This window comes from Antechinus flavipes, chromosome 5 (assembly GCF_016432865.1).
Source record: "Antechinus flavipes isolate AdamAnt ecotype Samford, QLD, Australia chromosome 5, AdamAnt_v2, whole genome shotgun sequence".
Classification (NCBI taxonomy): domain Eukaryota; kingdom Metazoa; phylum Chordata; class Mammalia; order Dasyuromorphia; family Dasyuridae; genus Antechinus; species Antechinus flavipes.
This window is the reverse complement of record NC_067402.1, coordinates 203,230,294-203,249,522: the sequence shown is the minus strand read 5'-3', so window position 1 is coordinate 203,249,522 and position 19,229 is coordinate 203,230,294. Positions and strand designations below refer to the sequence as shown.

The following is a 19,229-nucleotide window of genomic DNA, read 5'->3' as shown; positions in this document are numbered from 1 at the left end:
TGACAATATAATGGCATGTTGAAGCCTTCAACCAGCTTGCATGTGTCACGTTAATATAATTTTGTCTCAAATTAAATGTGACTTGGTATCATTTTATAATTTGCACCAAATTGAATTTTGCATTATTCAGACTTCATGACCTAACTCTATGAATGTAGTGCAATATCACTGTATGACAGGAATTGATTCAAAGAAACTTGAAACTGATGTAGAAGTAGAGGAGCAAAACAACAGCAAAATTTGTCCAATTATTACACTCTTATAAAGAAGACAACTTTGAAAGACCTAAGAACTATGAATAATGCAATGACCAGTCATGAGTTGGCATTTTTATATTGTTGAAATTGCATTTCTTCTTTTGAAAGGTATTTTTCCTTTTTCTTTTTTTTTTTCATTGAAGGCACTAGCAGCTGGAGATATAATGAAAGGCTTCATGTAGGAAGTAGTGCCTGAGTAGAATTTTGAAAGAAATAAGGAATTTTAAGAGACAGAGGTGAGGCAGGTTTTATTCAGCAACACTAAGCAATTCTATTTGGCAATGATGAAATGTAATGTTATTTATAATAAGCAGAAAGAAGATCTATGTGACTGAAATTTTTAGTACATTAATGAGAAAAATGTATAATAAGATTGGAAAGGCAGGTGGTACCAGTTTGTGAAAAACTTTAATATTGCAAAGGTTGAAATGACAGGATTTAGCAACTGATTGATTATATGGGATAAATGAAAGTACTGAATTAAGGATAACATCATTTATAAACCTGATTGTCTCAAAGAATAGTAATTCTCTCTAAGTGAATTTGGCTTTTAGGGGAACAGAAATGGGTTCTGTTTTGACCATCTTTAATTTGAGATATTTATGGGATTTCTAGTCTGAAGTATTCAAGAGGCACCTGGAGATGTACAACTAGAACTCAAGCGACAATAGATGTGTGTAGATTTTAAAATGTCTGAATAAAGTTATTAATTAAACCTATGGAAGGTCACCAAGTGAGAAAGTAGATAAAGAGATTAAAGGAGGGCACTCTTGAGTAAACCTGCCATTATTAAATGTGACATGGTTATAACATGACAAAAGAGAGTGTGGTGACAGTAGGAGGAGAATTAGGAAAGAGTAGTCATGAAAACCCAGGAAGAAAAGAGTATCAAGAAGGTACAGTCAACAGCGTAATATGCAGGAAAGGTCAAGAAGGATAAGGTTATAAACAAGATCTTCAGATTTGACAATCAAGAAGTCAATGATAATTTTGGAAAGAACAGTTTCAAATGAGTAAAGAGGTTGGAAGGCAGATTACAAAAAGATTTAGTGAATGTAGAGGATGTGGAGAAAACTAATGTAGACAACTGTTTCTAAGAGCTTAACCAAGAAAGAGATAACAAGGTAGATTGAAGGGTTTTTTCCTTCCAGAATGTGGGGAATTTGGCCATGCTTTAAAGGGGGGGGGGGTTGGGGGGGGGCAGGAGAGAAAGAAACTATATAGTGAAAGAGAATGATTGTGGGTTAATCTGCTGGGGAAATGAGAATTATAGTAAATCAAGGATACACATAGAAAATTCAACCTTGGGTCATCTCTTTATAAAAGACTAGAGGAAAGGAGAAAAGAATGAGGGGTGATGCAAAAGGTTTTAAGATATAGAGAAAAGAAATTTCATATCAATAGTTTCTCTTTTCTCAGTTAAATTATAAAGATCCTCAGCATGAGGCATGCATAACTATCCTGCAGTGGAAATGGAAAGGGCAGCAAAAACAAAAGAGTGGAAACTGAATCCTTTTAAATTATAATGAGCAGTCTTGGCCCCAAAGAAGAGATAAGAATTCACCTCCATTCTTTGCTGAAGTTGAATTTGAGATGTGCAACATTAAAAATAATGTCATACTTGGTCAGTGTATTGGGTAGTTTGGTTGAACTATTTTTTCCCTCTATTATTCTTTGTTAAAAGAGTTCTTTTGAAAAGAAAGAAGATATATTGGAAAATATTAGTGATTTAAAATAAATTATTTAATCCTATTTTAGGATAACTCTGAAGAAATCTGATGAGAGATTTCAGCTTGGAATTATTAGTTAATAGATCATTAATTAGTTGCAGTACATAAGAAAATACATTTCTAGAGCTATCAGTAGGGGCCTGTGGAATTCTAAAACAGAGCTCACACAGCGTATTATCTATTTCTTATAATGGTGAAATTCCCACTTAATTATAGGAGGTGATTCATATTAATATTTAATTGTAAAAGTTTGTTTCAAACTTTTAAAGATCACCCAGACAGATGACCATTGCAGATGACCTTTTGGTAAGTCATGACACCTGGTTAGTCATCAACCTTTAGCTGTTCAAATTTTGGAATGGTTTTGTGATATATTTAGAAATGATATTTATGTATCCCATGATTGAATGTTCAATGCATTTCCCCCCTATAATCAAGCTTTTCCAAGAGCCTTTATTTTTTAAAGTAAAGGCAAAAGGAATAATTTTCTGCTTTCAATGACTATGTGAAAACTATGTGGCTTTTTTAAAGTCAGCTTCAGTGTAGTCAGTACAGTGAATAGAGCTCTGTTTTTGGAGTAAGGAAGCCATGACTTAAATTTTGACTTCAGACAGTTACTAGTTATGTGACCTCATATAATCTCTTTTTGTCCCAATTTCCTCAACTATAAAATGGGGATAATTATAACACTTTATTACCATGATTATGATCAAATGAAATAATATTTGTAAAAGTGTTTAGTGCAGAGTTTGGCATATAGTAAGATGTTTATAAAAGCTTATTTTTCCTCATATATGTAAAATATTTTGTAAACTTTAAAGTGCTAAATTAAACTGCTAGATATTAAATAGAAATGCATATTAAGGGAGGTATTTAAGGATGAAAGATCTTTAAAATAGCATTATTTCAAAATGTCTTCTCTTTTGCAGAATGCCTGATATATAGTGGGTGCTAAATAAATGTTTATTGGTTGATTCCAATGAGTTGATTTTTTTCTTTTGTTATTTACAGATATCTCTGTCAGTCTTTTAGCTATAGTAGTCAGCTTTTGTGGACTGGCCTTGCTGGTAGTCTCACTCTTTGTCTTCTGGAAACTCTGTTGGCCACGTTGTAGAAACAAACTTATTTCCAATGTCAGTGCCCTGCCACAGAGCATCTCAAGTACTCCAGTTTTTGAGATTGAGGAAAAAGAAGAGAAAAAAGAAAATGAGATGTCCTCTCTACAAATTGAGTCTGCCATGAAAATCAGCCATACTTCCCCAGATATACCCACTGAGGTACAGAATACTTTGAAAGAACATCTCATTAAACATGAACCTCTCCAGAGACAGACCACTGAACCCACATCTTCATCCAGGTAAGTAAAAACCAAATATATAATTTATAGTAATTTTTAAGAGTTTCTCTAAAAGACAGGGCAGGGGTAAAGAGGGCAAGAGAGGACAAACAGAAAATAAGAAAGATAACACAAAAGATGGAACTCAGAGATAAGAGTAGAAGGGAACAATACAGTAGGTATGATAACTTTCAGGGAAAGAAAATTACAAACAGAAGGGAAATGATGAGGGGAATGAAAGAACAGTGATACACAGAAAAAGATAATAGCTGACATTTATGTAGTACTTTAAGAATTACAAAGCAATTTACATACAGTGTTTGATTTTGCTTAGAAGAAACTTGTGGGTTAGATACTAATGTTATTAATCATTATCTACTTTTTTTTGCAGATGAGTAAATTAGTAATTAGTAAATTAGGAATAGAGAGGATAAAGCAAATTTGCCAGTGATTATTCAGCTAATAAGTCTTAGGCAGTATTTGACTCCAAGTCTTTCTGACTTAAATCCAGCAGTAGTCTGACTTTTCTTTCTAGTGTAACATCACAACTCTATCATTGGACCCAGGAGAATTGGAATGCTTGTTCTCTGTCTTACATTTTTCAAGATTGTTTAATAAGCTTTCAGCTCTCATCAGCTCTGCTTGTCTTCCTTACCATCTATGTCTTCTGGAAAGCTAAGCCAAGAATTGGATCCTCCTCCTTGTCAGTGATTATTTGTTAATTCAGAAAACAGTATAGTAAGATATAAGTGTCATATATTCCATAGGGCTGCTAGAGTCAACTGAGGGTCCTCCTTGTCTCTCAACTTCTAGAATTTCCAAGGTTGGCTCCATGACTAAAAATGTCCATCCCAAGATCGACATTCTGTCACTTGTAATAAGAAAAAAATGTTTTTAAAGCAGCAGCAGCAGCAGAAGAAAGAATTTTAAGATCTAGCCAGTCCCAGTCTCACCTAAGCCAGCTCTTGTTCTTGCTGCAACATCCAAGTCATTTGCTATATTTGAGAGAGGAAAGGAAAGAAGGAGAGAGGCAGAAATGGAGAAAGAAATGACTCAAAGTTTCCTGAATGGAGAATGAATAACTATTTCTGGTTCAATATCCCTTAATATAATTTATAATTCTTAATTAATAAAGTTTGGTGTACTCCTGGGTAGGAGAAGTGGGAAGGGAGATAAGGAAGAAAGAAAGAATCATTAAGTTTTGTCGTATCACTTCCAAATGCCAAGGTCTTTAGGGATGAACACATGTAGTCCTGGAAGAGGTCAATATGCAGATCCATCATTCCATGGATAGTGTCCTAGCCAGAATATGTGTCACCAAAAGTGGCCAAGGCCCAGTCCTATCCCTATATATTCTCCATAAAGTAGCCACTGTTAGAACTCCCTAAAAATATGGCACTGAATAAGCAAATTAATTTACTTAGAATTGCCATTTTTATTCTATTACTTCTTCCTGTCCATAAGTGATTGATATTTCTCCAGTTGTTTAAATCAATCTGAAAAATATTTTGTAATTGTGTTCATATAGTCCCTAGGCTTGTCTTGGCAAGTAGACTCCCTATTATTTTATATTGTCTGCAGTAATTTTAAATGGAATCTCTCTATTCTCTTCCTGCTATGTTTTGTTGGTAATATGTAGAAAACTATTTCTTCATTTTTATTCCTCCAAATTCTTTTTCTTATCTTACTGTTGAATCCTGACAGGCTTATTCATAACTATACACTTAGCATTACTAGTGCAATATTGAATATAGTAGTGGTGATAGTGAAAATCCTTGATTCATCCCTGATTTTATTGGGAAGGGTTCAAGTTTATCTATATTACAGATAATGCTTGCTCTTGGTTTTAAATAGATAGTATTTATTTTAAGAAAGGTTTCATTTATTTCTATGTTCTCTAGTGGGTTTTTAGTAATATTTTGTTTTTCTAAATACATACAAACATAATTTTCAGCATCCACCCTTCCAAAATCTTGTGTTCCAAATTTTTTTCCCTCTCCTCCCTCCACAATACAACAAACAATGCAGTATAGTTGGATTTTTTTTAAAAACATTTCCACATTCATCATACTGCACATGAAAAATCAGATCAAAAGGGAAAAAAACAAGAGAATTTAAAAAGCAAACAATAACAATCAAAAAAGATGCAAATACTATGCTTTGATCCACTTTCAGTCTCCATAGTTCTTTCTCTGGAAGTGATTGGCACTTTCTATCTCAAGTCTTTTGGAATTGTCTTGGATCACCTCATTGTTGAATTATTGTTGATTCATTACAGTTACATAATCTTTTTCAATGTTCTCTTGGTTCTGCTCAACAACAAAAAATATCAGTTTATATAAATCTTTCCAGGCTTTTCTGAAATCAGCCTGCTCATCATTTCTTATTGAATTCTATTACATTCATATACCATAACTCATCTAACCATTCTCTAACTGATGAGCATCTGCTCAATTTCCACTTCCTTGATACTAGAAAAAGGGCTGGTACAAACATTTTTACACATGTGGATCCTTTTTCCTTTTTTATGATCTCTTCAATACACAGACCCAGTGCTCTTTGGTGTTTTTAATGGGAATGAATGTTTTTATTACTGATATGATCAATTATATTGATAGTTCTCCTAATATTGAGCCATCCCTGCATTTCTGGTATAAATTCTCCCTGGTCATAGTGTGTGATCATTGTGATGTATTGTTGTAATCACTTTGCAAGTATCTTATTTTAAAATTTTGCATCGATATTCTTTAAGGAATTTGTGCTATAGTTTCTCTGTTTTTGTTCTACTTGGTTTAAGTAGGAAAACCATATTTTGTCAAGGAATTTGATAGGATTCCTTTACCAATTTTTTTTCAAATAGTTAATAGTATTGAGATTAATTGTTCTTAAGTATTTGGTAGAATTCACTAGTAAATCCATCTGATCTAAAGTTTCCTTGGGGAGGTTATGGATCCTCTTTCAAATTCTATGTCTAAGAGAGGACTAATAGGTTATATTTCCTTTTCTGTTAATCTGGGTAGTTCATATTTTTGTAAATATTCCATTTTAGTTTTATGGTTATATAATTGGGCAAAATAACTTCTACTAATTGTTTTAATTTCATCTTCCTTAGTGGTACATTCACTCTTTTAATTTTTGATATTGGCAATTTGGCTTTTTTCTTTCTTTTTTAAAATCAAATTAACTAGTTTTTTTTTTCATAACTGGAGATCTCAGTTTTATTGATTAGTTTAATGGTTTTTGTTTGTTTGGTGTGTTTTGTTTTGTTTTATTTTAACGTGAAAGCTGTAATGCTCTCCCTTCTCAGGTCTACCTCCTAACTTCCCTGGCTACCTTTAAGTTCCAATCACAACTTGTTCAGCCTTTTCCCAACTGATAGGCACCCTTGCGATTTCTAGTTTTTTGTAACCACAAAGAGAGCTGCTATAAACATCCCATTCACAGAGTTATAATTGCTATTTATGACTTTCCCTTCATCTTATTTTTACTTTCTTTTTTCTTTCACAACTTCTATTTTTACCCTATTCATGTTACCTTATCTTCTCTATTCAGCAACCTCTCCAAGAGTCTCTCCCACATTCCCAATCCAAATTTTAATTTTTTTTCAGTAAACAAAGATCAATTTTCTTTTCTTCTAATCCCAAACTTTTGCCACTGAAAAAGAAAAAGGGAAAACAGATATTCAACAAATCTGTCACAAATATATATGGTCTAGCTAAACAGATTCCCAAATCAACTTTGTCCAAATTTTGTATCCTGAACCCATCACCTCTCCATTAAGAAGTGAATAATATGCTTCATTATTGTTCTTTTGGAATTATATTTATCTTTTTGAAAAGAGTTATTAAGTCTTTAAAAGTTATTTTACAGCATTATTGTTGTTGTATGAATTAACTTTATTTTATTTCACTCTACATCTGTTCATACACATTTTCCCAGTTTTCACTGAAACCATTTTTTTTCATCACTAATTGAAAGCACAATAATTTTCCATTATAGTTGTATACAACAATTTATTCAGTCATTTCCTATTAATGATTGATCTCCTTACTTCATGTAGTGTTTTTTTGCTTCTACAAAAGAAGAATTACTACACCTATTTTTGAGCATATGGTTATTTCTTTATGCTATAGGCTGGATAATGGTATTCCTGGTATAAAGAATATATACTGCTATATTACTTTTTTGACATACTTCCAAATTATTTTCCAGAATGGCTGGACTAATTTACAGCTGCACAAACAGTGCTGAAGTATCTATTTTCCTCTAGCTACTCTAAAATTTGTTATTTCCCTTTAAAAATTTTTGCCAACTTTTATAATTTGTGGTTACCTTTATTTGCATTTTTAATTATTAACAATTTAAAGAATTTTTTCTTCATAAGATTGATAGAATGAATTTCTTCCTTAGAAACTGTTTTATTTATCAAATGGGCAATAACTATTATTCTCAGAAATTTTAATCAGTATTTTGAAAATGAAATCTTTATGAGAAGACAATGCTGTTAAAGATTTTTCCAAATTAAATATTTTCTTTCTCTTAGTTGTAATACTTTAGTTTGCATAACACTTTATTTTTATATAATCAAAACAGTCATCATCTGTAATCTTCTCCATTCCTCAACTGGTAATGAACTATTCTTCTCCAGTATTTTCTTCAGTCAATGTCTCTGATTTCCTCCCATGTAACCTGATTGATGCTAGCTTTCCTGTGATACAGCTTCCTTTCCTGGAGACATAATTGTGGTTGTGTAAGACCACATGATTTGTCATTCTCTAATGAATGAACAGACTGATTTCAGATGGAATTGACAGAGAAGTTAAGTGACCTATATCATTGCTGTGTATCTGCTGTGTTTGGACAACATAAACTTTCTTTGTTTGATGACTCAGTGTATCTACAGGATTCTAGCTTTAAAACTGTCCCTATAACATCTCTTGGATATGAAAGATACATTTCCTCTTATTTCTCTAATTTGTTAATGATATTGTCTTTTATGTTTAAGTCATTTGAAGCTTTTCTTCATTTAAGATATGAAATGTTGGTCTATACTTAGTTTCAACTAGATTACTTTGAAGTTTTCTCCAAATATTGAGTTTTTACCCTTAGTAGATGTGATTGTAGGGTTTTTCAAAGACAAACTACTGTGTTCATTTGCTTCTAAATTTTTTTTAATTATGTTCCACTAAGCAACTTGTATTTCTTTCAAATGAGTCTGACTCTTTATGACTGCATATGGGGGTTTCTTGGCAAAGATACTGGAGTGATTTGCTATTTCCTTTTCCAGCTTTTTTCACAGAAGAGGAAACTGAGGCAAACAGAGTTAAGTGACATGTCCAGTGTCATATATCTAGTAAGATTTGAACTCTGAAAGAATGCCTGACTCTATTACTTGTCATCTAGGCTGCCCCTTGTATTTTTAACTAGTGCCCAAATGATTCTGATAACTGTTGCTTTGTAGTACAATTTGAAATACAGTATTTCTAAGAGTCCTTTTTCTTCACTTTAGTTTGTTATTTCTATGATTTTTTCTGGGCAACCCTGTGTTGTTAGAGTAGTTATGTTCTGGGTCTGGGGCCAGCTGAGTCCATATTAAGTTGCAGAAGATTATACTATTGGGTCAGCCTTGTTCACAGTCCTTCAAACCGAGTCTGACATTCTGACCCATTTCTGTTAGGTAGTTCTTGCCATGGTTACTTTCCCATCTTTGGGATTCACAAAGATTCACAAGATTCACAAATCTTGGATTGAAATAAAGATCCACCATGGTATTTCCATAGATTTCCTATTCATTCCCTACTCAGTACTCAGTTTTTTTAGATCTTTGCTAAAATTATTTTGAGGGAGACTCATGATGGAAAATACTATTCATATCCAAAGAAAGAATTATGGAATCTGCATTCAGATTGAAGCATACTGTTTCTAACTTTTTTGTTTCATTTTTTTTCTTTTTGTTCTGTTTCTTCTTTTACAATATGACTAATGTGGAAATATGTTTAACATGATGATACACATAGAACCTATTATCAGATTGTTTGTCATTTTGGGAGAAGGGTAAAGGAGGATGAGAAAAATCTGGAACTAAAATTCTTATTAAAAAATATTGAAACTATCTTTGCATGTAATTGGAAAAAATAAAGTACCATTTACCAAAAAAAAATTAGTTTTGGAAAAAGCTAGACTATGGTGTTTCCTTCTTTTCTGTTTTTTTTTTTGTTTTTCTGAGTTGTCTTCTAGCTCCAGATTTATGTTGTTATTCTATAAATCCCAAAAGATCAAAGATTAGTGAATGATGATAGCAGGAATGAGACCTAGAGATAATAGGGGATACTGAAAAGCATATAAACTTCTCTTTGTTGGGTGACATGAGAAAAGGTGCATCTAGTTCACTTGAGGACTAAAGATGCTGTCTTCTGAGGGGAGAGGGGAAACCGCTTTTCCATGTTATCAGAATAGAAGGAGAGAGGAAGAGATGTAATTCAAAAGGAAAAAGAGTCAACAATAGAATAAGGACTCCAGAAAGCACAATGGAAGAGGAGATCAAACCAAGGGATGGGATCAAAAGATGAGATGGATAAAAGTAAGGAAATGGGTAGTGCCAGGAAATTGCTTTAGGCATCTCAGAAAGCATGGTGGCTGTGCTTCTAGGCTTTAGCTTGGATATTCATTGTGTTTTCTCATCCTGAAGAGGATTCGGGGCTCTGGTTGTGAGTCAATCCACATGGGCAAATAATAAGAAGACTGGTGTTAGGGACCTCAAATTATGGAAGATTGATTTACATTTTTTCTTTGGTTCTGGGCTCAGTCATTTATGTAGATATTCCACTTTCTGAGTCTTGGGTCTTGATAGTCAGTTCAGTTCAGGGCAAGACCCAATCCAAGTGACCCAATGGTGACAGTCAAAGAATAAGCGAATTCCACAGCTCTGGAGTTTTTAAAGGGGGAGGAGGAAGAAAGAATACTGGGCAAGCAGGGAAGTCTGGGCACCTGTACATAGTAAGTAGTTGGTTGCTGCCATTCTTCCTCATAGTGGTTCACCATAGCAGTTTGCAGACCCTGCTTCTAGGCAGAATTCATTTGCTCTTTGAGTTAGCAGGTGGGTCTTCTTGAGCTCTAGACTGGAATGTGAGAAGGCAGGAGAGGTCTGTTCCTGTGTTTTGTTCTGGATTTACTGGTGATTTGATTCAGATTGTCATGGAGTCCATTTCATAGAGGTTTTTCTGGGCAACCATGACTAACTTACAAAGCAAGATAAATTTCTTTCTGTGATTGATAGAAAGCAAGTGTTTGTGCTATATCGAGAGGTAACATGGCATAGTGGATAAAGAGAACCCTTGGAGTTTAAGTCTTGTCTCTCTGATCCATACTAGCAATGTGACTCTAGGTAAATCATAACCCTTGAGTGACTCAGGCAACTCTGAACTGAAGAGATGGGGCCTCATTAGGAGCTTTTTATACTGATGGAATCATAGGTCCAGTGAAAATACAATGGTACTAAGTGGTCTTTGTAATCAATAGGAAAAGCTATGATCAATATATTTATTAACCATGTAAATTGAAATGAAGAGTAAACAAGATTTGTTTGAAATGAAGAGTAAACAAGATTTGTAGAGGTACAGAATAATGTAAAATTCTAGGTACCTAATATTGAGAAACTTAATTATCTGTCTAATTCAATATTTATGCATTGATAATGATAAATACATTGAAAGGAATCATCTATTTGCAACTATAATGTGATGAAGAGATAGTCTCATCATTTTGTTAGTTTAAGTAGAAAATGGAGGAGAGATATAAAAGATAGATTTAAGGACTGGAGAGAGAGATTTGGGAGTCACTTGCATAGAGTTTGAAACCAGGTAAACCGATAAAATTGCAAGAGGAAGAAAATGTAGAGATAAAACAGTTTTTATAACATGAAATTAACTTCATAATTACAATTCCTCTCATCATTAACTTCATAATTACAATTCCTCTCATCATTAACTTTACAAAATAAAAACATATTTTTAAAGCTTATGAATTATGATCAAGGCTATGAAATGTATATGAAAATGAAGGTGATATGTTTCACTATCAAAGATACAGCATTCATTTCAATTCAAATATAACAGAGAAACAAGTTAAGGATGGAATTTTGTGGAACACTATACACAAGAAAATTGAAAAGGTTTTTCAAGAGTGCCAGGTATTGTACTACGTAAGAAATGAAGAAGATTGAGATAAAGTGATTTTATTTGGAAAATTTGTGACAGTTTCAGTAGAGTAGTAGGAATAGAAGTCAGATTGTAGGAAATTGAGGAGTGAGTGGATCATATGGAAGTGTGAGTAACAGACAAGTTTGTGGAAGTTCATGGAAGAAAGCTGCTACCCTAGGTGGGTATTGCTGGATTACTGTCCTTGTTGCTGAGCTCACAGATTTGCTGGAGGACCAGACTGAATGAAAATCCTTAAAATTGGTGCCAGTGACTGTCTTTTTGAGAGTAAAATAATGTTGTAGATTTTTTTATTTTTATTTTTTTAATTGCTCAAACAATATATGAGATATTTTTAGTGTAATGAACTGTGAATCCTGAGGAAAGCAGCAAATAAAAATAAAATTATTTGTATTTATTATTGAAATTGTTATGTTTGTTAGAAGAATGAAATCAGAGGACCTGGAATCAGATTCCTGCTCTGTCTTTTACTAGACGCTGTCACTTTGGCACTTCAACTCTGTGTCACTCTCTGGGTCTTAGTTTCCTAACCTGAAAATAAGGGATTGAACTAGATGAGCTTAGATGATCCCTTTCATTTGTAAGTCTGTGAGCTTTTGATTCATTTTACTTCTGAATCCACTCATCCTATGAAAAATTGCAGGTATATTCTTTGGTGGGACGCCTTCAATGTCCTTTTCTGTTTATGAGTATCATACCTTTTGGACTATGTATATTCTTCCCAATTGTAGAGTTCGTTTGAGGGATGTTTTTTCAACTGAGGTTGTAAAGAGCTTCCTGTTGGGTTTTTTTCCTCCACTAATTAGAGCCTGGCTTAAAGTGTAATGTTTGTATCCAGTGTGTAACATGGTTTCTAATCATGGCCAAGTAATTTTCATGAAAACTAGCAATCTCAAAGATGTCAAGATGGTAACAGAGGCAAAGGCTTTCTCCCTTCTGCAATGCGTAGAGTGCTTGACTTATCCTTTATCGGGATCCAACAGTAGGAAAGAATTGTAGTGGTAGAACTCCCTGCATTTTGATTGGCTTATACTTTATTTGGGCAAGAGTAATAGTCATACCATTGTCATTACCAACAAACGGGATGTGTTGTCATGGAAATGGTAAAGCACTGTAATAATTAAAGCTTCAGTTAACTGACACACTAAACTGTGACTTAGAACATATACCAAGTACTGTGTAATTAGGGCACTGGCTCCACTAGAATAACACTTTTACTATACTTTGATTCCCAGTAGGAAAGGATGTACAGCTGCACTATTATATTCAGAGGTATTCAAAGCAATTACTGGTTTAGTTGAAGAGGACGGTTACATTACAGCTAAAGATGCCTTGAATTATAGAAGTAATGTGGTGTTGTGAGGGAAAAAATCTACTAGCCTACATTTTTTATTCTTTCCCCTTACTATCTAAGTGAACTCAAGTCAACATTTACTCTCTTTAAATCATATAGATCACCTATCTGTAAACTGAGAATATCCATATTTCCACTACCTAATTTAAAAGGTTGTTTTGAAGAAATCTCTTGTAAACTCCTCCTTAAGGAATTATAGATTTTAATAGACAGTTTGAAATGGAAAAAAATTTGGGGAAAAAGCAAGTTATGAATAGGGCTTATGTTTTTTCATTATTTTTTATTTATAGCACCTATACAAGAGGACAAATATGGTCCTACTATCCCAGTAAACAACTAACTTGGGATAACTGAAAATAATACTCTCAGTAAATTTTGATTCCCAGTGGGAAAAGGATGTACAGCTGCACTATTATATTCAGAGGTATTCAAAAACAACTACTAGTTTTGGAGAAATGGAATAAATACTGATTTTGTATGCAAAGGGCCTGGGTTTTAATCTCAATTCTGCTGCTTAATGACCCTTTGAGTGCTCAAACTTTGGGTAACAATTGCTCGAGGAACTATTACTACTTTATAAATGAGATACACCCTAATAATCATAGTTATTGTATGATTGTGATAATGTTTTGTTAGACAAAATGAAGATTATGTTTGACAGTATAATTCATTTTTAACCACATTCAATTAAATTCATGAACCTAACACATTTTATAGGGAATGAATAGCCAATAATCAAATCCATATCATAGCATTTAGAGGCAGGGGGGATCTTAATGGTCATTCAATCCAATTCCCTCATTTTACAGATTAAGTAATTGAGACCCAGAGAAGCTTGCCTATTTCAAATAGTTTTTAGTTGATTTCCTAGGATTCTCTAAGTTTACCATCATATCATATTGTTTCCTTATTTCCTATTCTAATTCCTTGATTTTTTTTCTTATCTTATTGCTGTAGCTTAAGAAAAGATTTAAGAAAAGCCAAAACAGAAAAAAGAAATTATAGACCAATTCCCCTAATGAAGATTGATGTAAAATTTTTAAATAAAATGCTAGCATAAAGATTACAACAATATGGCACAAGAATCATACATTACTAACTACCAGGTGGGATTTCCAGCAAAAATAAAGGCCTCTACTGTTTAAGACTGTATGAGAAATGTGTACTACAGCAATAAGATAAGAAAAAATAATATATATATAATATAATAATAATGATTTTTTTTAAATTCAGACATGATATCATTAATACTGATAACCCATAGTGAGGAAACTCCTTCTACCAATACAGATTGGCCAACTGTTCTGCAACTTTTAGTCTTAGAAAGTTTCCTGAAGCATCAAGAGGTTAAAAGACTTGCATATGCTCACACATTTTAGTTTATTCTTTTCCTCCTCAACTTCATCATCATTTTCCTCATCACATCACAACACATTTCATCATTGTGTGGTTTTTATTTTAGGGAGGGGGGAATACTCCCAAAAACCCTGTGGAATTTGTGGTGCAACAAGCATTATTCTTTTCGTTTTGCAGATAAGGAAATTCAAGTATTGAGGTTAAATTACTTGCCCATGACCAGATGGTATCTGAAGTTAGACTTAAACCTAACACTGCTTACTCAAAGTTCTACCTCGTCTTAAGATGGACTTTTTTAAGGACTTTTTTTACTTGGATGACATCATAATTGTGATGTTCCATCTTTGAATTTGTCTAAGCCCATCTCATTGCTATGATTGGAAAACTGCCCATTTGTAGTTGGGCAATAGTCCCTCCTAAAATACAAGCTCCCTCACAGTGTGTGAAATTCTTAAGACTACACATGGACTCATCAAGGCAGGGACATCCCTATGCCATTGTGAGATAAGTTACTGTCCCTCAAATCCCCCACTGATGTTAATGGAGCACAACATCTAGTAGGCAAAGTTTGCATTTTAGGGGCAACATATTCCTGACTTCATACCTCTCTTTCCGCCCATTTATGGGATCACATAACAGTCTTTCACCTCTCAGTTGGGCCTGGAATGACAGAAGGCTCTGCCAAATATTATCCTTAGTGTCCCTGGATAATGACTTCTAGGCAGAGAACTCAGCCACACCCACCCAAGTCTTTTGGAGTCAATGGACTCATCAGAATGGCAGGACATTGCCAAGGCACTTTTAGATCAAGAGGTTCCCAAATATTGCTACCAGGTATTTATCCCCAGAGAAGCAGGTGCTATCTACCTAGTGGGCTGTGGTAGCCACAGAGCCCTTGACAGACACAAGTCCTGTCACTCTAAGGACTGAATTACCCACACTGCCCTGGGTTAGGAAAAATACCCTCACAAAACTAGAGGCAGACACTGATGTCGCACTGCTGAAGTGAAAGTGCCATTTGCAAGACACAGCTAAGATGAAAGTCCAGGGAGTCCCAATCTATGTGATGAGCAGCTGGCACAAGTCCCTTTAGGCTCATTTGTCCTCCCCTACTGACTCCCTTGCTAAATGGGGACCAAATGGGACCAGCTAACAAATGCTACCTGGGGTAAGATTTATTTCTCAGAGGATGCTGCCTCTGGTTCCTGTGAGAGTCTCTACTGATGGCTGCAGCCTTCCACCCTGCAACTGCCATCTCTTTGGAGACTACTGGCAGAGGATATAGTTCCCTGGAGCAGAACTGAGAGCCATCCACCCATCTGTAAGGTATTTGCTGAAGGAATGCAAGAGCTCCCTCCATTTCTAACCTGACTCCTGGGTAGCCGCCAATGGACTTGGAGTCTGGTATGGCATGTGAGCCCAGGTCATTGGTACATCCAAGATTGATCAGTGTGAGGTGCTAAATTTTGGAAGGACATTGCAACATATATTCAAGTCCATCCAATCTGTATCAATCATGTTCCTCCACACATAGAAAAGACTGAAGGAAGCAGAACTCAACCAGAGGGTTGACAACCTCACATACCCATCAGCTCAGACCACCTGAAGGGACACACTTCCTATGGCAATCTGGCTTTTAAAATGGGCATTATGGATGTTCTGAATATTTAAAGGCCTCCAGCTTTATGCGCTGGTTGTGGAGGTAACATGTGATAACTTCTATATCATTAAATCACCAGAAAACAAGAGATTTTTATTGCATTTTGCCTCTGAAAGCATGAACATCATTAAGGGACAAGTGCCTCACTAAATATGGCAAGTAGATTTGATAGGACCTTTGTTTTATGTTGAAGCTGTTAAATATGCCTTCATCATGGGAGACACTTATCCTGGACTTTTCCTGTGTCACTTGTATTATGCAGCCAGTAATATCATCATTGGACCATTAAAGGAAACTTCCACAAACATCCACAGTGATCAGAGCATATATTCCCTAATCTTCCTCTCTCTTCTTCCCTTTCATCCTAATGTATTCCTGTTCTCCCTCTATTTTTTTTCTTAAGATCACCCAGAAACAACATGACTACTCAGTGATCTTATATAATTAGATGATGACAGCAGGGTTCAGAGAAGATCCATCTATTTATATCTGAGTATAAGCAATTTCTCTGTGTTAAACCTATTGAAATTATTCATTCATAATTTTTTTTATGTTTCTCTTCACTCCTGCGTTTAAACTTTACAGTTTTTCTGCAATTCTGGTCTTTTCATCAGAAAAAATTTGATGTCTTCTATTTCATTAAAAATATATTTTTTCCTACTGTAATATTCTAGTAAGTATTTCTGAGTAAATTAATTTTGGTCATAAACCCCTATTCTTTTCTTTCTGGAATAATCTATTCCATCTTTTCCACTTCTTTTTAGTGATGGTTGCTAGGTTGTGTGTGATCTTTATTTTATGGCTCCTTGGCATTGAATTATTTCTTTCTACCTATTTGCAATATTTTAAATTTGATCTGAAAGTTCCAAGAATTTAGTTGTGATATTCTGGGAGTTTCCATTTTAGGGTTTCATTCAGATGGTGATGAGTAGATTCTTCCTATTTCAGCCTTGCTTTTTAGAAAAGTGGACAGTTTTCTCTTTAAAATTCTTGTCTACTCTCTTCTTCTGTTTTTAAAATATGGTGTTCAGAAGTCCCATGATTCTCAAATTTTTGCTCTTCTATCTGTTTTACAGGTCTTTTGTTTTTACCAAGAGATACCTTACAATTTTCTTCTCTTTTTAGATGTCTGACTTTGTTTTAATATATCTTGCTGTCTCATGATCCATTTTAATTTTCAGAAGTTTGTTACTTGGGCAATATTTCATAATTTTTGTACCAAGATGCTGATTCATTTTCCAGTTCTTTCTTCTATTGCTTCCATTTCTTTCCTGATATTTTCCTCAAGTGCTCTAATTTCTCTTAAAAAAAATTAACTCTTTTTAAAACATCATCTCTTGAATATAAACTGCTTGCATTTTTGTTTTTCTTCCTGGGCTATTTATACCTCCTAAATTCAATTCTCCCTGTGCAACAAGAAAACTGTTTGGTTCTGCACACGTATATTGTATCCAGGATATACTGTAACCTATTCAACATGTAAAGGATTGCTTGCCATCTGGGGGAGGGGGTGGAGGGAAGAAGGGGAAGAATCGGAACAGAAGTGAATGCAAGGGATAATGTTGTAAAAAATTACTCTGGCATGGGTTCTATCAATAAAAAGTTATTAAAAAAATAAATAAAACATCATCTCTTTCAAGAATTCTAATTGAATTTGTGTCCAAGCTGTATTCTTCTCTGAGGCATTTTTTTGGTAAATATTTTGTGGTCATTCTTTTTCTGATGTTTGTGTCTTGAATATTTCTGTTACCATAATAGCTCATTATGTTTCAGTTCCTATTTTATTTGCCCAGTATCGCAGCCTACATGTTGGCTTGATATTTAATCTTACAATTGATCTCTGTCAAATTTTTGAAAGGAGAACATGGGCTGGTCCTGTTGCTACTTTCTTGAGATTTGTTGTATAAAATTCTCAATTCTGTGCCCACCTTGTCCGAGATCTGTAAATTCCTGGGTTGGAGTACTTGAACAAGAGTAGATTGGTGCTGGACTCTGGAAAGAGGGGTCAGAGTGGCAGAATTGACAACTATCCATTGGCTTGGATTCCTATCTTAGTTATTTATCTGTAGCCTGGGCTAGAGGCTGGAAATGAAACTTTGCTCTGGCTTGGGTCATTGCCATTCAGCATCTGTCACACTGCCCTGGTATGAGTCTGGAAGTGGCTCTATAAAGGTCTTGAACTACCTCTTCTAGATGCTTTGCTTTGTCTTATGCTTCTGCCCTGACCCCTCAACATCTACAGACCTCCCTGTCCATCTTCCCTGCAAGCTTATTTTGACAAATGATTTCCCATGACCTTTTCTGGATTTCTCCATCAGGATTTGGTTTGGTGAATTTTCTAGATCCATTAGGAGAAGTTAGTGAAGTAAAACTCATCATGTTACTTCCTACTACTCTTACCATCTTGACTCCAACTCCTGTTGCTACCTTTTCTAAAAAAGTTGGGAAAAGCCTATGGGCTTTATCTAAATAGAAAGAGCACGGCAGTCTGTTCTTATTTTGAAAAGATAGCAAATGGTGCAATAAAGTGCTTTGTGAACCATAATGGAATATATAACGAGTAATAATGGCCAGCATTTATATAGAATGTACTATGTGCTAGGTACTTCAGTCATTTACAAAATTGTCTATTCTGATTCTTACAATACCCTGGACAATGTCATAATAAAAATCTGTAATGAAAAGGAACACAGTTTCCAAGCTTGATCATTTATTAGTTAGTCTAGCAGTTTCCAATAAATGATTTCCCATAGTCCCTTAGTGTCCATGTATGTATTACAGCAGATTGAGTAGTCTTTTATGCAGCTGGTAAAAGTGAAAGGTAGACTTACACTTAGAATAATTTACAGGAGGGGATTTCTAAGGACCCATGACAGTGGGGAGAACAAGTTAATCATCATCTTCTGTAAAGTCATATGGTAAAAAGCCATGATTTATTACCAAGGGCAGATAGAATGTCTGATGATTCTGGAAGTTCACCACCCTCTTCTTCCCATTTGGGGCAAGAGCCCAAGATGTAGTCCAGAAAAATAGCAGAAGTTACACTTTTATTAAGAAGTCAAATCTTTTAATATTACATAGTCAAATTGTCCTTTAAAATCAAATTCTTAAATATTGATTCCAAGCATTAGATAGAATTCTCAAATAATAAGTAATGATACCAAATAAAGTGAGGTATCAGTTCTAAGTTTCACAAATGTAGGTGCTTTTATTATATCTACTTTACAAATGAGGAAACTGAGGCAAATAGAACTTAAAAGATTTGCCTAAAGACACACAGATAGTATCTGAGGCCAGAGTTTCACTCAAATCTTCCATCT

General features: G+C 34.5%; 1 protein-coding gene across 1 annotated transcript in view; it reads left to right on the top strand.

Annotated features, from left to right (window-relative positions):
* SYT10 (synaptotagmin 10) overlaps positions 1-19,229 on the top strand; it is an 85,155-nt gene that overhangs the window by 25,181 nt on the left and 40,745 nt on the right. Inside the window, exon 2 of the mRNA XM_052000190.1 lies at positions 2,999-3,344. Coding sequence (XP_051856150.1) covers positions 2,999-3,344 — 346 coding nt within the window. The remainder of the gene's footprint in view (positions 1-2,998; positions 3,345-19,229) is intronic.